Raw genomic sequence first — 25,225 nt, 5'->3', positions numbered from 1 at the left:
TTGCGCACCTATAATGCCTATACATATCTATTTGTGTAGCTATATATTTTTCTTTTTTGAAAATAATTTTTGTACCTATATGTATGTATGTGTATGAAAGTTACATTTGTGGCGCCCTTGACCTAGCTCATCCTCTGAGGGACTTTGTGTCCGATTATTTGAGGGTGGTTTCTGTGAGGCACAGTTTTGGAATAGGACTCTTGGGGCGGACCACTTCATGCTCGCCTGTCGTGACTGGGTTAGTTTCTCTCTCGAGCCCTCTCTCTCTCATCTCTTCCTTTAATTGATTTGTTTTGCTTGTGTAATATGCTTTGGTGATCAGAACTTTCTTGGCATGCTTGAATAAATAGTTATGGGGTAGGATGTAAAATGACGTCGTACTTTGAAGTTTCTGAGTATGTAACTCGAAGCATGGGAAAGTTTATAAGTGGAATGGTCATCTAATTAGTGGGCTCTGCAATGGGGCCGAAAAGTCTTGCGGCCTTCCATATTATCATTAAAAATACTGAAACTAAATTAACCAAAATTGTTTGAAACTAAAAAAAGGGAGAAAAAAAAAAGAAATTTGGTATACCACTCTCACATGATCATAAGTAATTATTAGTACTGTGTGAGATGCTTGAAGCTCATGTATTTAAGAATATTTATTCATACATTCAACGTCATTATTTTATTTCTCTTTCTAATATTGCTCATATAAAATAAAATAAAAAGGGGTACGTTATCTAGTGGAAAATTATTATTTACAAACAAAACTAGTCGTTATGTACATCATTATTGAAAATTGCGTCATTGAAAAGAAAAAGTGCAATGAGGACTATCTTAGGTCATATAGTAACTTATGGAACGAGCTTACAACCATTGTGATATTCTGTTACAATAATAATTTGTCATATGAAGAGAAAACAACAACAACAACAACAACAAAGCCTTTTCCCACTAAGTGGGGTCGGCTATATGAATCCTAGAACGCCATTGCGCTCGATTTTGTGTCATGTCCTCCGTTAGATCCAAGTACTCTAAGTCTTTTCTTAGAGTCTCTTCCAAAGTTGTCCTAGGTCTTCCTCTACCCCTTCGGCCCTGAACCTCTGTCCCGTAGTCACATCTTCGAACCGGAGCGTCAGTCGGCCTTCTTTGCACATGTTCAAAATCACCGGAGCCGATTTTCTCTCATATTTCCTACAATTTCGGCTACTCCTACTTTACCTCGGATATCCTCATTCCCAATCTTATCCTTTCTCGTGTGCCCACACATCCCACGAAGCACCCTCATCTCCGCTACACCCATTTTGTGTACGTGTTGATGCTTCACCACCCAACATTCTGTGCCATACAACATCGCTAGCCTTATTGCCGTCCTATAAAATTTTCCCTTGAGCTTCAGTGGCCTACGACGGTCACACAACACGCCGGATGCACTCTTTCCATCCAGCTCGTATTCTATGGTTGAGATCTCCATCTAATTCTCCGTTCTCTTGCAAGATAGATCCTAGGTAGCGAAAACGATCGCTTTTTGTGATCTTCGCTAGATTGCTCCGGTCATTAGTGTGGATAAGTATATAAATGGATAGAGATAGGAAAGCAAACACAAGATGTACATGGTTCACCCAGATTGGCTACGTCCACGGAATAGAAGAGTTCTCATTAATTGTGAAGGGTTTACACAAGTACATAGGTTCAAGCTCTCATTTAGTGAGTACAAGTGAATGATTTAGTACAAATGACATTAGGAAATATTGTGGGAGAATGATCTCGTAATCACGAAACTTCTAAGTATCGGAGTGTGGTGTCGTCTTGACTTGCCTTATCTGTCTCATAGGTAGATGTGGCATCTTCTCTGGAAGTACTCTTCCTCCATCCAGGGGTGGTATCTTTAACTGGTGGAGATGCACAAGGTAATGTATCAATTTCACTTGAAGCTTACTTGTAGTTTCAGGCTTGGTCAAGCGCGATACAAACCATGTAGTAGGAGTCCCCCAAGTCGCCGAGCTAGGGGGTCTGCTGAAAGAGGTGACAGACAAGGTAAGCAATCAGAGCTCCGACTGATTGTTCACCTTCTCCCCATCTTGCAGCAGCATGAAGGATAAAGAGAAGAAAAATGAGAAGAGATGATATGAGATACTTTTGCTTTTGAAGAAGTAACTTTCCACAGGCTTATTCTTGAACTGAGCTGGAGGGTTTTCTGGTTTCCTCCAGAGTATAAGGCCGACTGAAGAATTTGAGGGTCAAAACAAGTCCATCAAATCTAGAGTACGTTCCACCCTGCTGATATGGGATACTTTTGCTTTTGACAGAGTAATGAATGTATCGGCACGTGTGCTGTTACGCTTGTCTCCACATGCTTCCTTGTATCCTTCGCACTTGCCCTATCTGTTCCTCAAGCAGATGCGGAATCTTCCCTGGAAACATAAGATGTTGAAGATGAGTACTCGAGAGCAATGCCAGGTAAGTAATCAGGTAAGGGGTTCCAGGCAGTCAGTTCCTGGCTGGAAGCTTGATTCCAAGTGCTGACTGATTGCTCTCTTTCTCCTTGTCTTGCAGGTAAAAACAAGGCCAAAAGAAAAGACAGGGAAAAAGCATGATATGGGATACTCTTGCTTTTAACCCTGATGATATGAGATATTCTTACTCTAGTATAGCTTGTTTGCAGAGGTATTATCGGGGGGAAAGAAAGCTGAATATTTCGAAAGGCTTCGTTGGGAGTGCCCTCTCAGATATGATGAAGGGTTGAGCATTTTTGCAGGTCTGCCTGTCCGTTGGGGATGGAGGTCGACATATATAGGAGTCTCCCTAACAACAAGTAGTAATGCTATTCCTTTACCCTGCTTGGTCATAGCACGGTAGTGGGAGCTGCCAGTTTCACATGTTTTAACTCTGTCATAGCACTTTGAAAAAGTGGTCTGTGGTATCTGGCTCTCGAGATTCGGAGAACGATGCCTCTTCGATTTTTGAGAAAGCAATCATGCTGGGGGTATGACTCTCGAGATTCGGAGAGCAGTGTCTCTTCGATTTTTGAGGAAGTAATCATGTTGGGAGTCTGGCTCTCGAGATTCGGAGGGCGGTGCCTCTTCGATTTTGGAGCAAGCAATCTTGTTGGGAGTGTTGTCTCGAATGTGAGTAAAGGTTGGGCATGTTTGCTAGTCTACCTTGCCACGAAGCACAAAGGTTGACACATAGGGACTTTCCAATTATCCAGCAATGGTACTGTTCCTTTACCCTCTCTTCGATTTTGAGAAAGTAGTCATGTTGGGAGTCTGGCTCTCGAGATTCGGAGGACGGTGCCTCTTCGATTTTGGAGCAAGCAATCTTATTGGGAGTGTTTTCTCGAATGTGAGTAAAGGTTGGGCATGTTTGCTAGTCTACCTTGCCACGAAGCACAGAGGTTGACACACAGGGACTTTCCAATTATCCAGCAGTGGTACTGTTCCTTTACAGTTGTGGGTAATAATATGGTAGCTAGACCTTCAAAATTTATGTGTCCAAACTTTTGTTAGTGCTGTTTCTTTGCTATTCTTTTACCTTTCTTGGTCAGAGCGATGTAGTGGGAGCTGCAAGCTTCACGTGCTCAACTTTGGCAGAGAACTTTGGCAAAGTTATTTGTGGTACCCATGAGCTATTGTTGCGTGTGGGAAGTGGGTGATTGAACAGTAAGATTCATGTGCTTTCTACTTCACCAGAAGTCTTCGACAGAATGCCTATAATTTCTGCAAAGCTGAGTGTGCGTGTGACAGGTGCTGACAAGGCTAGAAAAGTAGGTGCCTCTTCGATTTCTGAGATCGGCCCTCGTGGTCTCTGAGCAGCCCAGCTTTTGAGAAAGCGAGCGCCTCTTCGATTGATTCGGAGAACGATGCCTCATCGATTTTTGAGAAAGCAATCATGCTGGGGGTCTGGCTCTCGAGATTCGGGGAGCAGTGTCTCTTCGATTTTTGAGAAAGTAATCATGTTGGGAGTCTGGCTCTCGAGATTCGGAGGGCGGTGCCTCTTCGATTTTGGAGCAAGCAATCTTGTTGGGAGTGTTTTCTCGAATGTGAGTAAAGGTTGGGCATGTTTGCTAGTCTACCTTGCCACGAAGCACAGAGGTTGACACACAGGGACTTTCCAATTATCCAGCAATGGTACTGTTCCTTTACCCTCTCTTCGATTTTTAAGAAAGTAGTCATGTTGGGAGTCTGGCTCTTGAGATTCGGAGGACGGTGCCTCTTCGATTTTGGAGCAAGCAATCTTATTGGGAGTGTTTTCTCGAATGTGAGTAAAGGTTGGGCATGTTTGCTAGTCTACCTTGCCACGAAGCACATAGGTTGACACACAGGGACTTTCCAATTATCCAGCAGTGGTACTGTTCCTTTACCCTTATGGGTAATAATATGGTAGCTAGACCTTCAAAATTTATGGGTCTAAACTTTGTTAGTGCTGTTTCTTTGCTATTCTTTTACCCTTCTTGGTCAGAGCGATGTAGTGGGAGCTGTAAGCTTCACGTGCTCAACTTTGGCAGAGAACTTTGGCAAAGTTATCTGTGGTACCCATGAGCTATTGTTGTGTGTGGGAAGTGGGTGATTGAACAGTAAGATTCATGTGTTTTCTACTTCCCCAGAAGTCTTTGACAGAATGCCCATAATTTCCGCAAAACTGAGTGTGCGTGTGACAGGTGCTGACAAGGCTGGAAAAGGCTGGAAAAGTAGGTGCCTCTTCGATTTCTGAGATCGGCCCTCGTGGTCTCTGGGGAGCCCAGCTTTTGAGAAAGCGAGCACCTCTTCGATTTTTGAGATCGGCCTTCGTGGTCTTTGAGCAGCCCAACTTTTGAGAAAGCAAACGCCTCTTCGATTTCTGAGATCAACCCTCGTGATCTCTAAGCAGCCCAGCTTTTGAGAAAGCAAACGCCTCTTCGATTTCTGAGCAGGCGCCTTTTCGATTTCTGAAGCTTCGTCGAGTGCAGATTTTTATAGGGGCTGGCATTAAGTTCCAAAGCACACTTGAATCTCCACCAATAGAAGCTTCATTCTTGCACTTCTAAGATCTTGATTTGTCCGACCTCTTCTCTCTTCAACACCTTTGAAAATGTCTGGCCCCTCCGACCGTCGTTTTGACTTGAACCTTGTTGAAGAGGCAGCCCTGCCTTCTCCAGACAACATATGGCGCCCATCCTTCGTCTCCCCTACTGGTCCTCTTACCGTTGGGGATTCCGTGATGAAGAATGATATGACCGCTGCGGTGGTGGCCAGGAACCTTCTCACTCCCAAAGATAACAGACTACTTTCCAAACGGTCTGATGAGTTAGCTGTTAAGGATTCGCTGGCTCTCAGTGTTCAGTGTGCAGGTTCTGTGTCTAATATGGCCCAACGCCTATTTGCTCGAACCCGCCAAGTTGAATCATTGGCGGCTGAAGTGATGAGTCTCAAACAGGAGATTAGAGGGCTCAAGCATGAGAATAAACAGTTGCACCGGCTCGCACATGACTATGCTACAAACATGAAGAGGAAGCTTGACCAGATGAAGGAAACTGATGGTCAGGTTTTACTTGATCATCAGAGATTTGTGGGTTTGTTCCAAAGGCATTTATTGCCTTCGTCTTCTGGGGCTGTACTGCGTAATGAAGCTCCAAATGATCAACCTCTGATGCCTCCTCCTTCTAGGGTTCTGTCCAGTACTGAGGCTCCAAATGATCCCCCTCCGGTGCCTTCTCTTTCTGGGGCTCTACCGACTGCTGAGACTTCTCCTAAGCAACCTTTGTGAAGGCTCCCTCTTGTGTGCTTATTTTGACTCATGTATATGTACATATTTGTAGCTTATCGGGGATATCAATAAATAAGCTTTCCTTCATTTCAACGTATTGTGTTAAATACACCAAAGCCTTCTTCGCTAAGTTCTTTGAATTTTCTTTTGTTAAAGCTTGTATGTTGAAGCTTTCTGAGTGGAGCATGTAGGTTGGGGTAGTGTTCCCTTAATTTCCCGAGTGAGGAAAACTTCTCGGTTGGAGACTTGGAAAATCCAAGTCACTGAGTGGGATCGGCTATATGAATCTTAGAACGCCATTGTGCTCGATCCTGTGTCATGTCCTTCGTTAGATCCAAGTACTCTAAGTCTTTTCTTAGAGTCTCTTCCAAAGTTTTCCTAGGTCTTCCTCTACCCCTTCGGCCCTGAACCTCTGTCCCATAGTCGCATCTTCTAATCGGAACGTCAGTAGGCCTTCTTTGCACATGTCCAAACCACCGTAACCGATTTTCTCTCATCTTTCCTTCAATTTCGGCTACTCCTACTTTACCCCGAATATCCTCATTCCTAATCTTATCATTTCTCGTGTGCCCACACATCCAACGAAGCATCCTCATCTCCGCTACACCCATTTTGTGTACGTGTTGATGTTTCACCGCCCAACATTCTGTGCCATACAGCATCGCCGGCCTTATTGCCGTCCTATAAAATTTTCCCTTGAGCTTCAGTGGCATACGGCGGTCACACAACACGCCGGATGCACTCTTCCACTTCATCCATCCAGCTTGTATTCTATGGTTGAGATCTCCATCTAATTCTCCGTTCTTTTGCAAGATAGATCCTAGGTAACGAAAACGGTCGCTCTTTGGTATTTCTTGATCTCCGATCCTCACCCCTAACTCGTTTTGGCCTCCATTTGCACTGAACTTGCACTCCATATATTCTGTCTTTGATCGGCTTAGGCGAAGACCTTTAGATTCCAACACTTCTCTCCAAAGGTTAAGCTTTGCATTTACCCCTTCCTGAGTTTCATCTATCAATACTATATTGTCTGCGAAAAGCATACACCAAGGAATATCATCTTGAATATGTTGTGTTAACTCATCCATTACCAACGCAAAAAGGTAAGGACTTAAGGATGAGCCTTGATGTAATCCTACAGTTATGGGAAAGCTTTCGGTTTGTCCTTCATGAGTTCTTACGGCAGTCTTTGCTCCTTCATACATATCCTTTATAGCTTGGATATATGCTACTCGTACTCCTTTCTTCTCTAAAATCCTCCAAAGAATGTCTCTTGGGACCCTATCATACGCTTTTTCCAAATCTATAAAGACCATGTGTAAATCCTTTTTCCCATCTCTATATCTTTCCATCAATCTTCGTAAGAGATAGATTGCCTCCATGGTTGAGCGCCCTGGCATGAACCCGAATTGGTTGTCCGAAACCCGTGTCTCTTGCCTCAATCTATGCTCAATGACTCTCTCCCAGAGCTTCATTGTATGACTCATTAGCTTAATACCCCTATAGTTCATGCAATTTTGTACGTCGCCCTTATTCTTGTAGATAGGCACCAAAGTGCTCATTCGCCACTCATTTGGCATCTTCTTCGTTTTCAAAATCCTATTGAAAAGGTCAGTGAGCCATGTTATACCTGTCTCTCCCAAAAGTTTCCACACTTCGATTGGTATATCGTCTGGGCCTATTGCTTTTTTATGCTTCATCTTCTTCAAAGCTACAACCACTTCTTCCTTCCGGATTCGACGATAAAAAGAGTAGTTTCTACACTCTTCTGAGTTACTCAACTCCCCTAAAGAAGCACTCATTTCATGTCCTTCATTGAAAAGATTATGAAAATAACCTCTCCATCTGTCTTTAACCGCGTTCTCTGTAGCAAGAACCTTTCCATCCTCATCCTTGATGCACCTCACTTGGTTTAGGTCCCTTGTCTTCTTTTCCCTTGCTCTAGATAGTTTATAGATATCCAACTCTCCTTCTTTGGTATCTAGTCGTTTATACATATCGTCGTAAGCCGCTAACTTAGCTTCTCTGACAGCTTTCTTCGCCTCTTGCTTCGCTTTTCTATACCTTTCACCATTTTCATCAGTCCTCTCCTTGTATAAGGCTTTACAACATTCCTTCTTAGCCTTCACCTTTGTTTGTACCTCCTCATTCCACCACCAAGATTCCTTTTGGTGTGGGGCAAAGCCCTTGGACTCTCCTAATACCTCTTTTGCTACTTTTCGGATACAACTAGCCATGGAATCCCACATTTGGCTAGCTTCCCCCTCTCTATCCCACACACATTGGGTGATTACCTTCTCTTTGAAAATGGCTTGTTTTTCTTCTTTTAGATTCCACCATCTAGTCCTTGGGCACTTCCAAGTCTTGTTCTTTTGTCTTACTCTTTTGATATGTACATCCATCACCAACAAGCGATGTTGATTAGCCACGCTCTCTCCTGGTATAACTTTGCAATCCTTACAAGTTATACGATCCCCTTTCCTCATTAGAAGAAAATCTATTTGTGTTTTTGACGACCCACTCTTGTAGGTGATCACATGTTCTTCTCTCTTCTTAAAGAAGGTGTTGGCTAAGAAGAGATCATATGCCATTGCAAAATCCAAGATAGCTTCCCCATCCTCGTTTCTCTCCCCAAAACCATGGCCACCATGAAAACCTCCATAGTTGCCTGTCTCCATGCCCACGTGTCCATTTAAATCTCCTCCTATAAATAACTTCTCCGTCTGAGCAATTCCTTGCACCAAGTCTCCAAGATCTTCCCAAAATTTCTCCTTCGAACTCGTATCCAACCCTACTTGAGGTGCGTACGCACTAATCACATTGATAAGTTCTTGTCCTATTACAATCTTGATTGCCATGATTCTATCTCCTACCCTCTTGACATCTACAACATCTTGTACCAAGGTCTTGTCCACGATGATGCCAACACCGTTTCTCGTTCTATTTGTGCCCGAATACCAAAGTTTAAACCCTGAGTTTTCTAGATCCTTTGCCTTACTACCAACCCACTTAGTTTCTTGTAGGCACATAATATTTATCCTTCTCCTCACCATAACTTCCACTACTTCCATAGATTTTCCCGTTAAGGTTCCTATATTCCACGTTCCTAAACGCATTTTGCTCTCTTGAACTCTACCCTTCTGTCCTAGCTTCTTCACCCTCCCCCGTCTAATAGGATCAAAGTACTTCTTTTGTGTGTCCCGGGTAAAGTTGATAGGAGCATATGCTCCCAAACAACTTTGAGTGGAGTCGTTCGAAAAGAAGTTTCTATGGCCCCCTTGCTCATTTAACACTGCATCCGGGTGCCGATGGAGATACAGCGACCCTTGCTCACTTATCACTGTGCTCAGGCCACACAGCGCGCCACTTACGGGTGACGCCCTAGCTTTAGCGCGATTTTGTTCTGGATTCATTTTCATAAGGATTCGACGTGATCATGGAGTGCCGGCTGTCGACTACCTGACGCCCTCCCCCTCCTCCTTTATCCGGGCTTGGGACCGGCCATGTAAGACATAGGCAGAGTTGTCATATGAAGAGAAACTACACATAAAAATGCATTATTGGAAAAACGTCACATGGCGATGAATTTGTTGCATATAAGTCATTCTTTTATCTTAAAAGATAAAAAATCAAATCGACCCAAAGATAAAAGACTTGGAGGGGGATGGGAGGGATAAAGGGTTTGCTATTGGTTCTCATGAAATGAAACTATTGTACAAGAGATTAAATGAAAATTTTCCAACTAAATTTCAGGCACCGCAGCAGGAAACCCACTCCTCTACGACACATCAATCCGAGTCCTCTGCAACGCCAACACCTCCGAAGGCTTAACCCTCAAAAGGACGTTTCCTTCCCTGAAATTACGGCAGCAAAGTCTCCTCCAAACTCATCTCACCGCCGCCGCTCCACACTCCGCCACCCTACCTGGCCTTCTTCGCCCGCGGCCTCCACGGCCCGATAAGACCCATCCTCCTGGTCCACTGGAAAAACCGCGGCAAAGACCTTCAAGTTCCCGATAAGACCCATAGGCCTAGACTACGACTCCATGATGCTCAAGTCCAAGTTTTGCCTGTGCCCTAGCGGGCATGAAGTGGCCAGCCGTAGAATTGTTGAGGCCATTAATGCCGAGTGCGTGCTGGTGATTGTATCGGAGCACTATGCGCTGCCGTTTAGCGAGGTGCTGAGGTGGGAGGTGTTTTCGGTTAAGGTTGAGGTTTCAGACATTTGGCGGCTGAAGGAGGTGCTGATGGCTGTTCAGGAGAAGTATAAGTGGCTGGTGGAGAATTTGAGGGTTGTGAGGAGACATTTTGAGTTGAACCAATCGGCTAAGAGGTTTGATGTCTTTCATATGACATTGCACTCCGTTTGGCTTTGGAGAATTAACCTTGGACTTGCCGGGATAATTATCTTCTTTTGTTTATATATATGGTAATTGATTACTGAATAACATCACATGCATATAGGTGCACGAATTAAAAGATATAGATTTTTACTTTCCTATATAAATCCGACATGTATTCAAATTTACTAATTACTTAGGGTTGTAAATAATGTTCTTAGGATATTGAAGGATAATGCTTCCCTTAGGATATGCTCAATATTCACATTTACTAGTTACAACCCTAACACGATATTGAAGGATTATCCTAAGAGCATTACCCATCAATATGTGCTCAATATTCACATTTACTAGTTACAACCCTAAGAGCATTATCCTTCAATATCCTTCAATTATCCTTCAATAATTTGAAGAGTTGTATACAATTTTCACTATTGATAAAGAAAAAAGGAAGGGAAAAAACAATATGTACTCAATTATTTTTGTACAAACCTTTGACATAAAAAAAAATTAAAAAATTAAAAAATTAAAAAATTAAAAAATTAAAAAATTAAAAAAAAACTGTTTTTGTACAAACCACATATTCAACCTAGTCCTCCTATTTGATCTTGACAAACTTGTACGAAAATCGTTCAATCTGAGATTTTAGCATGTCTCCAAAATTAGAGAGAGGGGACGACCCTTTTTCAAGTGAGTTCGGTCTCATCCATGTGTCATTCTTGACTTGAAAATCTATTGGATTTTCACCCACTAATTCTCTCTTCATCGACTCGATCAAATCCATGTCTACTACTTCTTTGCCTGAAATATCCCTGACGTAGAAGGCGTTTACGGCCTTTTTTCCTTGCGTTGCTACATCTGCTCGAACAACCGCAAGTCCATTCTCTCGTAGAACCCTAGTTATATCCGAGAGCAACCCTATCCTATTGTCTGCGCATAGTTCTAGCCGAACACCCTGTTAAGTTATATACATAGAAATCAGTGCTGCTTCTAATCAGTATTACTAGCTACTATCACATAGCGCATATATATATATATATATATATATATATATATATATATATCATCTCTTATCTCGTAAATGCGAGCTCCGTACTCACCTCACAAACCCGACGCTCAATAGCAGCCTCTAAGCATTTTATTACTCTTTCCTTCTCACTCTCAGTACACAGGGCATCCCCGTCGATGTGTCGAATAAAATACTCCTATACAAAGAACATTCGTTAGTTAATTAGTCTCCATTAACATACTACATTGTGGTCAATTTACAAGTAAAAGTACAAATTCAAGTGCATAGGGTATACGAAACTATTTGAACAACATATATCGACCACAATATTGCTGATCACTTTTCTAATTGAAGTCAGACTCAACTTCTACTAATTAGGTTGGCTGTGAGGAACGCGGTTAGTAAATGTGGTACAAATAGCAACACTTGCTTGTAGTGCAGGAATCGTGATGATATGAATTTACCTGAAAGGAATAACCTTCTTGGGCACTAGCAGAAGCATGGAAAATTACATATTGCATGTCAGTGAGAGTGCACACAGTATCAAACATGAGCCTCGGCCGATCCTTGCACTCGATAGTCACCATTGAATACCCTTTTTCCTTACAACTCTCAATCCAAACCACTGTCTTCCGACTCTCCTCCTCACTATCCAACCCCAAGGGCGTCCTTGGCGAGCTTGCAGGCCTCAAGTGAGGCCCATCAAAGTCCCTCACAGAGAGCATGAGCTGGTGCAACCTACGGTCCACATTAGTACTCATGCTGCCTTGGTGAATATTATGATTACTATCTCCTCCTCCCATAAGCCCAGAGGTCTTCACTTCTTGTTGACAATTGGGTTCCTTCCCAAACGGGCTGAGGGCTGTGGTGGCACGGAGGACGGTGATGAGGTGGTCTTCTATGGTGGCAATGCGTCGGGGGTCGTGGATTGGGGTGTCGGTAGATGTATCAGATATTTGAGCAACACATGCCAGGCGAGCATTGTGGCTCCATGCATGCGCTTCTACTATGTTGCATTGGAGATCCGCCAGGGCAGCGGAGATCTCTGAAAACAAACCGGGCCGGTCTGTACCGGTCATTTCAATGGTAGTGTGCTCGCTAGGATTTTCACTGGTGTGTTCAATAGGGTTTTCGGGTTCGAATAAAATAGGGTTGTTGTTGGCGTAGGACTTGGCCAAGTCTGGGGGACCTGTGGCTGTACCTATGGCCTGCATTAGTCATTTTATAACTTTCATCAAATTGATAAGCATATTTGTGTGTACTTGTGGTTCTACATAGATAAATCATCTAAGGGCCGGACTCACTGCTTAAGAGATACTCAACAATGTATTCAATAAGTATGATACAAATAGCATTAATTATTCGAAATGTGATTCATGAACAAACCAAAACAAACCAATTAACCAAATTAATTACCTGTTGAATATAGTTAAGGACATTCTGGTCTGTAACTTTGTTGCCAAGTTCATCTTTCACATGAAAAACTGCAAAAGCGTGCACAAAATTAGTGATCATAACTAAGATAGTGATAAACAAATTAAAAAAAAATTATACAGGGGGTTTCTATATATATATTGAGAAATTAATTTACGGGGTTGATGGGTGATGAAGTTTGATATGTTCATACCATCCATGAACCATCCAGCATCAGAAGAAATGTAACTTTTAGTGATGGTGAGGTTCATGTCTGTCAAAACTTGCACCACTTCCAGGAGAAGCCCTTCCTTGTTCACGCTATCCACCTTTACTACTGTGCAATCTTCCATTCCTTCGTTGTCGATGCATACTTGACAACTGCGGAAATTAATTACCGAGAGATCACTTGACGATCAAGAAGTCTTGTATGTGAATGCAATTAATGATCAAATTAATTAAGAGATTACTTACGCAGGGCCATATATCCTCTCTGGGAGATTATCAAAGTCAGGATCAAAGTAAGGCCAACAAACTTTCTTCATGCTGCACATATGAGAGAGAGAGAGAGAGAGAGAGAGAGAGTCAAAACATGAGGGACCAATAATTGGTCAAAGAATTTCCAATAAGGGTTTGAACTTTGAGGCTGTGAACTATTCATGGTTATAGCGCACCACAAATATTAGCCAAACAGATCAACAGATGCTTAAATAAGAAGGTCAATAAAAGTTAGAGCCAAACTACAAAAACTTTCACGATAATTAATGCAACAATTTCGGCCAAACTTAAGAACAAAAATTGGGACGATATCCAATGCTCCAGTAAATCCTCCATGCTAACTATACTTTTTTTTTTTTTTGGCCTCGAAAAACTAATAACATTTCTTTTTTGTTGCAAATGACGGTTTCGAACACTGTATCTCTAGCCTATTTCTACTCCATGCATCCTCTAAACTAATAACTATTAAATATTGAAGAAAAAACTAAAAGGTCCAAGTGAGGTAACAGCAGCTTACACAGGTAATCAAGCAATAGTGGAACAACAAGCGAAGCTTAGCTGATGACCAATTAACCAGAAAAATATTGGGAATGCTAAAAGAGAGAGAGAGAGAGAGAGAGAGAGAGAGAGAGAGGGAGAGAGAGAGAGAAAGAAAGAGAGAAAGAGAGGGAGAGAAAGGGAGATAATTAAAGAGAGAATTTCTGGTTCCTAGTTGCTGGCTGGCGATTAATATTTTGGGGTTGTGGATGATTAGCTTAAATAGGTTGGAAAACTGATGACCGATTCGTGTGGAAGAGATGAGTTCGAAGAAAAATCTATATAGAAAAGATTAGGACACGTACAAAAGTCAAATGAGATTTATCAAGTTATGTTTGTTTTGATTGTTTCTTCTTCCCAGTTATCGTATATATATATATATATAGACCTAGCTAGTTAACCTCCATGCACATATTTTCCACGTTCGTGTATCCCTTCTTTCCACATACATGGAAACCCTCGTGCAAATAACTCACACACGTCACCAAAACACGTCAACGAAACATGTCACCAAAATACCAAATCACGTTGCAAGAATCACTCTTCCTTTCGATAAACTTCAAACTATGGATAATACTACATGCATTAACTATAAGGAAAACTAATGAAAATGGCTTGAAAACTTTGAGTTTTAATGATAAGGACAAAATAAAGGGTAAAGTGAATAGTACCAGGATTGACTTTTTAGTGTAAAAATGTGGTTTTTCGTTAAAGTGAACAGTACCGGGTGTTTTTCGTTAAAGTTCCCTTAACTATATCCCAACTATGTGACACATAATTATTGTTATTTATTGATATTGAATATATGAGGTTCACATGCAGTAGGTGCAAATATAGCCGACACACGTCACCATACTATGTTGCAAGAATCACTCAATTTGTTTTTTTTTTTTTTTTTTTTTTTTTTTTGATAAACTCCAAACTGCCTCATTATTGGATAATATAACATTCATCAACTATTATCTTAACTGAATATGACACGTAACATGATAATTACTTGTAAATATATCAAGTATCAACCCTAGGCCTATAGCTTAAACATAGTAGTACAAATTTGTGAAGAATATGTCCATAATTCAAATTGAGATAGACCGTCGACTTTTTGCAAAAGATTAGGATGTAAGGTGTGCTGCAGAATATTGCACTAAAGCACTTTTAATTGATAATGTCTTTGACAAAAGCACTTTTAACCAAAGCCTTAACCAGCTGGAATTAACCAAAATTTCCGATTAATTATATATATGTTTATCTCTATTTGCACCATGGAAAGTTTAACTTGTCTACCTTTTAATCATTACCCTCGCGGTACGCTAGCAATCTAGTCAAAGATAACGTAATCCAATCCATCTGATCTGTTGGTTATCGATTCATCCGGTTGAGTCATACCTTAGCCGTTGATTAGTGGCGATAATATATTAATGGAAAAATTAGGTTCATATCCTTCTTTTTGTTATTCCATTGATTAAAATCCTATTCATTTTCAATTTTTTATCAAGGTCCTTGGGTATTAATAACATCATTAATTATTTGAATAATAAAATATTTTTATTTTTAAATATATTCCTTTAATGTTAAAAATGTTACAATTAGTATATTTATATTTATAGCTAAATTTTTTTATCATATATTTTTATTTTTAGTTTGTACCTATTTTTAATTTGCAAATATTTTTTAATTTGTACCAATTTTCTTTTCATTTTTAATTTGTACCCATATATTAGTTTTTTTTTCCCCATATTTTTTAAAGTTTTATTTGTGTTTGTACCCATGTGTATACCGTCACGTTATATTGTATATTTAATCAATGATAGAAAAATTACATATGGTATATTTATGTTTTATGCCTAAACTTTGTATCATATATATTTTTAGTTTGTACCCACTTTTAATTTGCAACATTTTTTTTTTAAATTTGTAGTATTTTCTTTTTAGTTTTATTTTGTACCCATGTATTAATTTCTTTTAGCGCCTATATTTTTAAAAATTCATTTGTAGTCATAATTTTTAATCTTTTATCTGTACTCCAATTTATTTCTAATGTACCCATTATTCTTTATTACCACTTTGTTATATGTGAAATGTACCAATTTTTTTAACACTATGGATACATTCTTTTGCCATTTATTATTTCTTATTTTTATATAGTTTTTATCCATTTATTCAATCAAAATATTTGATTTGTTTTTATTGTAACCGTTTCTAATAGTATTATAATGAGGGATTTTAAATTTATAGGATTATAAATCTCATAAAATATCAAACAATTAATGTCAAAACTATAAAAATATAAATAGTAATAGTAATATAATAAAGTGTACAAAGTCAATAGACCTTGATCAAACTTTGAATACTATTAAGGTTTTAATCAAAGAATGTTAAGGATTAGGGACCGCATCCAAAATATCACTATATTAATATATTAGACCTAAGTCTCTCATTTGACCATAGACTAAAATTACTTCAAAAGAATCTTCCCGACTATTTCTGGAAGAGTAGTATTTGAATACATGGTACTGACCACTTGAAAAGACTAAATTTTGTAAACTAAATAGTATGAAAATTGATAATTAAATTACTACGACTTAAGTATTGATTAACATGCTTATTTGTTATCGATGACACATTATTTAATTTACAAATTTAATTTATCTAGCATTACTCTCTTCCTAATGAAGATGGACCCCGTTGATGCATGTTAGATATTAGGACATGGTCTGGTTCGGTTTGCCTTATCAAAGTGATCAGCAACATAATCAGTAAATATGTCATGTCGCTATTCTAGCAAAAACGCTTTATGAAGCGGTGGATAAACCAGTTGATTTGCCTCTGTAACACAACAGAAGAACTACATCACACCCAAAAAATTTAAATAAACCGAACACCGGAATAACAAAAAATTTAAATGAATAAAAAGCCTATAATTGACTTCAAGGGAACAAAAAGGGGGCAAATGAGTATTGGCATTTGCAACTGTTACTTCTATTGGACTCTCTTCCTCACATTTTCTTAAACCCTAAACCTAACTTTCATCATCTTATTCCTTTTTCCTTCTCCTTTCTCTTTTCAACTCGGTTCCGACAGTTCCAACAGCCAAAATGCCAACAAACCGATGCAAAAAATAGCAATTTCACCCCATTCCGTTGGGCGAACCAATGCCGACATTGGAACAAAACAGAGCTGTGAGTCTATGACCCAACCATCTACGAATGGTTGAACCAGGGTCCAACATTACCATTCACATGCCCATTGCTGTGGATTCCGACACCATTTGGGATCAGAGGACGAGGCAATCCTACGGCCATCTGGGGTGGTGTTGAAGGATATAACCCATGACCGTGTTGGAGGGCGTGAGGGCTCACAAGGGGACTGCCGGCTGGACTGCCTTTACGCTGCTGCTGAAGGGTATGGATCTGCCTGAGACCTTCTTCATGGATGCTTGAAAGTGTCTCCAACTCCTTCATTGATAGAGCTTCCAAACCAGCCCCATACAGAGGAGCATGCCGCGACATTTCTTCCTGAAGTGAAGCCTCGAGGGTGTGAATATATTGCTACAGAAGATATGGAGAAGCATTAATAGGAGCGATATTATCCTGAATATTAGATAAATCAAAATATGAAGCTAAATTCAATAAGCACCAAAGCTAGCTGCTTCTGGTGATATACAAATAATTAGAAGACCGGGAAGATTATGGTGACTCAAAATGAACAAAGGAAAAATAGAGCGTTTGCTATTTTGAGGCAAAAACCTGGCAGGCCTGTAATTTTGATTCCATCCCATCAATATACGCCTCACACCGAGCAACCTGCTCTTCCTTCGCCCGTTTCTCTCCTTCTGTTTGCTCCACTGTTTGTTTCAATCGCCGTACTTCATCCTCAAGAGACTGTCGAACTTCCTCTCGGGTTACATTCTCTGTGGCATACCGTTTAAGTTCTTCATCAAATCTTTTACGTGCACCTTCAGTGCTTTTCAACCTTTCAGCAAGAGCATTTTTCTCCTTCACCAATTTCTGTCACATTCATCCATTGTAGTTAGAAAAAGGTATGTCTTAGTAGAAAAAGCAAGACAAAAACATCAAATGAAGAAATAATAAAAAACAAGGATCAAATAATTATGCCTACTAATACTTTCTGCGAGTTCAAAATGAATGAATACTCAAAAGACTTTCGCATGAAAATCATTTAAACATGCAGCTTCTGTAGACGAGATACTGAATCCAAGTTCATATTACCAAAACATGCTCCAGACATAGGAAGGCAAAATCCCTATTGCACAATCCAAAATCACAATTCATAACACGATGTCAACTGAATATTTCAAAACTCAAATGGCATGCACACAAAAATTGAGCGCATATCATAATATATATATATATATATATATATGCTTAAATATAAAGAAAAACTAATGAAAAGGGTTTGAAAACTTTGAGTTTTAATGTTAAGGACAAAATAAAGGGTAAAGTGAATAGTACCATGTTTGACTTTTTAGTGTAAAAATGTGGTTTTTCGTTAAAGTGAACAGTACCATGGCTTTTCGTTAAAACTCCCAAAATATAAAAAGCTAAAACCAATTTTTGATGCATCAAAAACCTGATATGAGAAAGAGCCTTTTGAGAAACTATCAAATACATAAGAACACCAGCTTAGATAAAAGGTGTGAGCTCATTTGAGATGACAAGAAAGAAAAGCAAATTTGACACCTTCAATTCATCACGTTTTCGGGACTTCAATTGAGAGAGTTGTGTCTCTGCATCATGAAGACGATCCTGAAGCACTTTCCTCTCTGTAGTGAGCTTTCTGATTTCATCATCTCGCTCAGAGCGGTACCACTCAAGCTGACTCTCAACTTCTTGTATTTGTTCGGATAGTTCCTTCTTTTCTCGAGCAAAGCGGTCAATCTCAGCCTTCATTTCAGACTGCCACATCATGACATGCATCAATTCTAAAATTCTCCGAAAAGAATAAACAAGATGCAATAATCGTAGCCATATCACCAGTTAAGACGACAAGTACCTTAAGACGAGTGTTAGTAGCTTCAGAGTCACTTAGTTTTTGCGATAGAACAGCTTTTTCTTTAACCATAGTAGCATTTTCGGCTTTCCTTTCTTCACGCATGCAAATTATTTCATCTTCACTGGCACATAACTGGTGCCACAGAGCAGCACGATCAACGTTTGCAAGCTCAGCAACCTCCCGCATCATACTCAAAACTGGTCTGATAATTTCTTGTTCTTCAGAAGCCAAGGTCACCAAGATATCCAAATCTAGATCAACTTCACGGCTACTATCTGTAGTGCTAGTGGCTTGATCTACAAGTCTCTTTAGCATTCTCCCTCGATAAGTCTTGTCAGCATACCATTTAAATAATAACGTATACAGCATCTTCACAAATCCCTTAATACACGGATCTCTAGAGAGGGCCAATGTTTCAGCAAGACCAAGAACGGATGTAAAATCGTCTCGTTGGACTCTCAGCTGTTCATTGGCATCTTCCTCTGCTGCAACATCAGTCTGCTGAAAATTATCCCCAACAAATCTAGCATCAAGATTCAATCTTTGAGCAAGGCGCCTTTCCAAAACCATGGCCACAGAATGAGCCACAATGGCACCACGAGCTACAGCTCTCTCAAATGTTTGAGAGGCTTCAACAGCCAGACAAGGTATGGATAACATCTCAATCAAGATGTAAATGTCAGAAAAGTGACGACTCGCGTGGAAAGTCTGCTTATCCACCAAATGAAACCGTTCAGAAATTGGTCCATGTTCACCAAACAAGAAAAGACCAGAATACAATGTCGAGCAAGTGTCACCAAAATCATCGTCACAATCAATATCTCTCAGTATGGTTTCAGCAACATCTCCCCAGCTATTTACAGTTCTACTCAAAAATTCAAGAACACAAGGAGAAACGTCGGCACCCAAATTCCTTAGCCTAACACGAACCGATCTGACCTATAATAGAGAATAATGATGGTTACAAATGTGAAGAGAAAGGAATGCCAAAAGTAATACAATAATATAAGTGGGCTTTTTAATTTTGAATTAAGAATTACAGCATACGCATACCGCTTCAGGCAGGTGTTGGCACTGGGATGCTGCTTTAAATATAAAATCTATGGTTGCAGCAAGAGGCTCATCATTTGAATCTGGCAAAAACTCAAGAGATTGAGATAAAACTCGTTCCCACACTACACTGCCACAGTCCAGTTGACTAAGAGCACCAAAAACCTGAGAAACAAGATAAAGATACCTTAACAGAAGAACAACATCGCAATAGGCTAAGCTGTGCAAAGTTGCACATGCTAGCTAGATTCCATAGTATATGTAAGATGCTCTGTTTTAAAGAGATATAAATACACATCTGGGGAAAGCAAATTATCTTTGAACGACAAAAAGTAAATAAATCTTAACAGGTGTCCGCAAAGCAGGTTCTGCATCTGGTTTTTGAAGTCGTTCTATAAGTGCAAAAGCAGCAAGTGGATGCTCTGAGTGCTCAACCAACTTGGGCACCAAAGCAACAAGATCGGGCTGCAAATGCTTCGGCGCTTTATCCAGTACAAGAGCGATCTTTTGTGCAGACTGAGGCCGACGTCTTGGTTCAGGACATCCTTGTGGAACAGCTCCATCTAGAGCTCTCAATGAGTTTACAATCAATCCTAAGAGCTCCTCTGATTGCTCAGGCCACTTAGTCTACAATTCAATTTGTTAAAACAGGTCAATACTATCACTTAAGCTACATATTAAATACTAGAGCAACAATGTACTGTACCTTTGAGCGAAGGGTGACATTTTCTGACACCCCGGCAGATGTTTCTGGAAGACAAATTGGTTTCCCAGGAAGAGTTTTTCCAGGTACACCAATCCCATTCACGTCAGAGCTCTGAACAGCCGAAGTGCTGCTGCTAGTTTCATCAGCGCTAGTATCCAATCTTTCACACACAGGACAATCCGAAGATTCTGTAGCTCCATTTTCTCTATCGGATTGCAGCGGACTAGCAGCTCCGCTTCCATCTGGAGACTTTGAGTTTGCATCAGACAAGTCACCATTAGAAGTCCCTTCTGTAGGTTGGCAACACTCAACCATAATGTCCAGAAGTAAATCAATGATCGCCTGCTGCAGAACTTTGACTCCCATTAGCAAATTCATCAAACTAGGGGAAGATTCATCATTCTTTATGACCTTCATTCCATCGCCGCTACTAGAAAGCTTGGTTGGAAGAAGCAGGCGTTTTACTTTAGCAGGGTCATCAAGATAAACACGGAGCCCAGTCAGAAAACCAGCAATAGCACCAGCATCCATCAGAAGCTTTTCTCGTAGAGTGACCTGTGGCTGTGAAGGATTATCTCCGTATGTGAGGTGAAATCCAGCTCTAGAAAGTAGGTTTCTAAAGATATCTTCTTCATCACCACCAACTCCTTCACTATCTTCAGAATCAACTAGCTCATCAGGATCTGTTGTTAATGCATCCTGATCATCATCCAAAGCAAAAACCTGACAGGCAAAATGCATATCAATAGGCAACCACTATGAAAGCGTAGAAGGGAAGTCAAATTCAGTGGTCTAAAAAATGAGCCTTGAGACACGCCTAGGCAGCCTTTGAGGCAGGGTGGTGAGGAAAACACCTCTGCCCAGGGGGAGTAGGCTTCAACTCGCGCAAGCCTGGTCAAGGCGCACGTCAGCTGGGGCTTTTTTTTTTCTTTTTTTTTTTTTTTAAGGTTAGGGTTTCCCACCTACAGAGAAGAAATTTTTTACTTGACTGTTGATTATTCTTCTATAATGTTTGATTTCAACTCTATTGTTGATTATATTATATATATATATATATAACATATATTAATAATTTAACGTCCCGTAAGGCTTCGCCTCACACCTCAAGGCTTTCGCCTAGGCGGGGCTATCCACGAAACGCCTTGGCTTCATCTTCACATTTTAAAACATTGGACAAACTCATTGCTACAGTGGCGAGTTGAAACGTATAGACTGCTTGAAGTTAAACAGAAATTTTATTGCTCAAGGCAGACAGAGACAATAACAGTTAAAAATAAATAATGTACCCTTGTTCTAAATTAAATGTTACACATTTCTATTATTTATTGTTTTTCTTCAAAAAAAATTAAATGTTACACAGACAGATGACGTAGGCAAACTGACATCGTATATCTCAAACAATGTTAGCAAAGAAGAGTAAAAATTAAAGAACCACAAAATACTTCCCAGAAAATTATAAATTCCTTATCATAAGCTCAAGATGGGTGAGCATTAAGAATCAAGAAACTTGAACATCAGATAGACAATATAAATACAACCATGATTAGCAGGCAGAGTGTAACTGAAACAGGCATGTAAACACTAACCTCTAGATCTGAAAACTCAAACCAAGGACAGCAGTCCAATATTTCGCAGACAAAAACAACAGTATCACGAACAAGAAACCCTGCATCTGCTTCCAACATATCTGACACCTTCATGAATTGCAAAACAGAATTGTTCCAAGTCTTTGTACATATAGATGATTCCTTCCACACAGTTTTAGCAGGGTTCTTTTGATTCACAACAGCCATCCTGTATCTAACCCAAAAGTTTTTATCCAGATCACTACCAACTGACTGGTCACTCTCCAAATAAATACATATGGTGTCAAAGGACTCATATACACCTGCATCAAGGAAAACACATGTCAGTAAGATTATGAAATGCAAACAAATGCGACCACCCTTTTTAGTGGAGAAAATGTGTGACTGCTGCTTACCAATTCGAATTTCACATCCACCAGCTTGGAAGAATTTGCTAAAGATTTTTCTAGTCTCCATTATTTCCTTAAAAGACAGGAAGTTCTCCACCTTCCATGTGAAGGAACTTCTTCTCCCGTTCTTATCAATCTGCAAACCGGCATCGCTTGACGCATTATCCTGATCAGTAAACTCCTGCATTATTGATGTCTCCTTCAATATAAGGACCTCCGCGGAGAATACAACAGTGTCCTGAACTAGAAACCCTGAATCTTGATCAAATAGACTAGTAAGCGTCACAAATTCACGCCAGCCCCAGTCCTTTGCAGCTTTGGAGTAGCGGTTCTGAGACTCCTTTGTGACAGACTTCTCCTCCATCCTCTGGTTAACAACCGACAAACGATGGCTCACAAAACAACTCCAGTCACTGGAAGTATTCCGTGAATCAGTAACTTCAAGAAACACTGAAAGGTGGCATGGTGGCTGAGACTGCCCTGATACCACCAAAGATATGGAAAATTTTCATCAGTTCACTCTCTAAAACACAAGCTGAATAGTTGTTATGTTGTCTAACACATTTATAAAACTGTATCATTCCACCATATGGAATTTCAAACCGTTCATGACATACACAATCCTAGGAAAAAATGAGCACGCCTAAGCATAGCTCAAGTAACATCGAGCACAAAGAGCAGATTATAAGCAATATATGCAAATCATGGTGGCTTACGCTAACTTGGCTGCATTCATACATACCATATTTGCAGTGGCCCATGATGCCAAGTAACTACAGATGCAGCTCCCCTACGTTCCCCTGCGTTCAAGTGCTGGGATTGTAGGGAAGGACATGTAAAACCATTTTCAAATAGGATGATAAAGGTACAACTAGTCCTCAAATATCTGTATGAGAATGGTGTATCGCAAGGTTTCATAGCTTTGTAACACATTAAATTCACAAAAGAAAGAGTTATTGATGGTTACAACCGATTATTGCGAATAAAACAACAGAGAATCCTCTTGTGCAATAATGAAGCATACCTCGGGGATAAACTATGAGTCGACAGTCTCGATTTCCAATCTGAAACCTCCTGCTCTTGATGCAGAGACCTGTTATCTTCCTCTTCTTTAAAAGATCCTTCAACCTAGTGAAGTTTTCAATCCTCCAATTGAATTTCCCAATGTGACCATCCAACTTCCTTGCCCCACTACCACTCCTCCCAGTAATTAATCCTCCATTCTTCGAAAAGCTACTAAATTCCTTTATCACATGAAATGATGTACTAAACACTGCAGTATCATCCAATAAAAACCCCGACTCAGTCCCAACAAAATCCGACATCTTCATATAATCATTCCACCCCAAACTAGTGTTATCCCCACTCTTATTATCGGCAGCAAATCTCCCATACGAGTCCCTATGCATGTGATTAGTCGCAGGCTTTTGGTTCAACACCGACATTCGAAACAAACACCAACAACTCCTATCAGACAACACAACCGTCTTGTCCGTGTCCTTGCTCTCCAAACACATTGACAAATACTCCACGCCGTTCACCGAGCTCTGGTACACACTAATCCTCAAATTACACTCTCCAGCAGGAAACACCGGGCTCATTATCTTCTGATTCTTAACCATCTCCTTAAACAAACTAAAGTTATGAACTTTCCATGTGAACTTGCCACTCAACACATCGGAAACCGGCCCGGCCACGGCGGAACCAGACATCATCGAGCCGGCGGACGATTGGAGCTCATTGTTATTGTTATTACTATCTCGCGTAAAATTAACGGACTCATTCAATATCAAGATATCGGCGGTAATCAAAACGGAGTCCGTATTGAACAAATAACCTAATTTCGATTCAAAGACAGTTGAAGAAGGCGTAAAATCGCACCAACCGTGAGATTTCTTCTTGCTCGAGAACCGATGCCAAGAATCGCGATGAATGGTCTTGGAATCGTCGGCGAGGTTAACGATGGCGAGCCGGTAACTCGCGAAGCAGTCCCATTTGGACGACGACGTGCCCCGCGGGTCCATGATTTGGAGGTATATCGAGATGTACCCCGGCAGCGCCTGTGAGTCACCCTTAGGGTATATTAGCAACCGGCAATCGTATCCCCCTACCTCGAAGTAATTGCTCCACAGTGCCCTAGCCTTGATTCTCGGAAAGTTCTGGACCGTCCATCGGCAGACCGCAGAGTACTCGCCCCGCCGATCGACGGTCACGCTCTCTTGTGCCCCGCTGCCGTCCCTGGACCCCACAGCGAGGTCCTCCTGTGCCGCCGCAGGTATCGACGAAAGCTTTTCGGAGGCTCCCGAATTCGGCGATGAGGTGGCGGGCAGCGAATGGTCGGCTGCAGTGGATACGGCGGAGGAGGAGGAGGACGACGACGACGATACCACCTCAGACGATGATGAGCTCTGCTGCTGCTGCTGCTGCTGCTGCTTCATTAGGGGTTTCGTTTCGTTTCGTTTCGTTCGCGTTTCTCTTCTCCTCTCTCTCTCTCTCTCTATCTTTCTCTCTCCTCACTCTCTGGTTTTTATATTCAATTTTTTATTTTTTATCAATTTTTTGGGAGAACAAAGAAGAAGAAGAACGGAGGGCATTTTGGACAACAAGCGGTGCATCGTAGTTAACCTGCGCCGTCGCTCTGCCTTCCCTTTCCTTTTTTTTTTTTTTTTTTTTTTATGTACTAGCCACACATTCCTTTTTACTTCTCACATGCCTCTTGTTAATTTTTGTCATTTGATCGTCTTCAATTCATCCGATCCGATGATCGAAAATTAAAACGGTGTGTAAGAAGTAAAAAATTGTGTGTGGATATCACACCCTTTTTTTTTGTCTTTTTTCCTAATTTTGCGTCTTTAAGGTTTGGCTAGTTCTGATCGTCTACATCCAGGTGTTATTTCGCTACGTGTAAGGCCGTTGATCTGATGATGTATTTGCACGTGCGATGGGGCCCACGTG

The 25,225-nt window shown here is 40.6% G+C and overlaps 2 protein-coding genes and 1 pseudogene across 4 annotated transcripts; 1 reads left to right on the top strand and 2 right to left on the bottom strand.

Moving 5' to 3' along the window:
• The window catches only part of LOC126631395 (probable sucrose-phosphate synthase 1), a 98,275-nt pseudogene that overhangs the window by 23,387 nt on the left and 49,663 nt on the right, over positions 1-25,225 (top strand).
• On the bottom strand, positions 10,522-13,761 carry LOC126632911 (ACT domain-containing protein ACR2-like). Of its 2 annotated transcripts, XM_050303449.1 has the most exons (7): positions 13,507-13,761; positions 12,966-13,037; positions 12,706-12,872; positions 12,495-12,562; positions 11,543-12,286; positions 11,170-11,274; positions 10,522-11,024 (listed from the first exon to the last, which is right to left on the bottom strand). In XM_050303449.1, exons 2-7 carry the CDS (start codon positions 13,034-13,036, stop codon positions 10,668-10,670), a joined length of 1,512 nt encoding a protein of 503 aa, XP_050159406.1. In that variant the 5' UTR covers position 13,037; positions 13,507-13,761; the 3' UTR covers positions 10,522-10,667. The 2 variants fall into 2 exon arrangements, with proteins under 2 accessions (XP_050159406.1, XP_050159405.1); XM_050303448.1 differs by lacking the exon at positions 13,507-13,761 and having other exon boundaries at positions 12,966-13,497.
• Positions 16,414-24,816, bottom strand: LOC126632908 (uncharacterized). 2 transcript variants are annotated; one of them, XM_050303441.1, is made up of 10 exons: positions 23,295-24,815; positions 22,277-22,750; positions 21,882-22,183; positions 20,296-21,018; positions 19,938-20,216; positions 19,593-19,754; positions 18,540-19,478; positions 18,227-18,442; positions 17,273-17,533; positions 16,414-17,074 (listed from the first exon to the last, which is right to left on the bottom strand). In XM_050303441.1, exons 1-10 carry the CDS (start codon positions 24,706-24,708, stop codon positions 16,727-16,729), a joined length of 5,118 nt encoding a protein of 1,705 aa, XP_050159398.1. In that variant the 5' UTR covers positions 24,709-24,815; the 3' UTR covers positions 16,414-16,726. The 2 variants fall into 2 exon arrangements, with proteins under 2 accessions (XP_050159398.1, XP_050159397.1); XM_050303440.1 differs by having other exon boundaries at positions 21,882-22,750; positions 23,295-24,816.

Source organism: Malus sylvestris, chromosome 8, assembly GCF_916048215.2.
Source record: "Malus sylvestris chromosome 8, drMalSylv7.2, whole genome shotgun sequence".
In the NCBI taxonomy this organism is placed as follows: Eukaryota; Viridiplantae; Streptophyta; class Magnoliopsida; order Rosales; family Rosaceae; genus Malus; species Malus sylvestris.
Note: the sequence above shows the minus strand (reverse complement) of the source record. Positions and strands in the feature narration are given on the sequence as shown.

Coding starts and splice junctions, on each gene's coding strand:
- LOC126632908 (XM_050303440.1), bottom strand. CDS start 24,708: ATGAAGCAGCAGCAGCAGCAGCAGCAGCAGAGCTCATCATCGTCTGAG. Junction 21,019..21,881: donor TTGAGTTTTCAGATCTAGAG/GTTAGTGTTTAC, acceptor TTTGCCTGTCAG/GTTTTTGCTTTGGATGATGA. Junction 19,479..19,592: donor GCCAACACCTGCCTGAAGCG/GTATGCGTATGC, acceptor TCTCTATTATAG/GTCAGATCGGTTCGTGTTAG.
- LOC126632911 (XM_050303448.1), bottom strand. CDS start 13,045: ATGTGCAGCATGAAGAAAGTTTGTTGGCCTTACTTTGATCCTGACTTT. Junction 12,873..12,965: donor GAGAGGATATATGGCCCTGC/GTAAGTAATCTC, acceptor TAATTTCCGCAG/TTGTCAAGTATGCATCGACA. Junction 12,287..12,494: donor TCCTTAACTATATTCAACAG/GTAATTAATTTG, acceptor TGACTAATGCAG/GCCATAGGTACAGCCACAGG.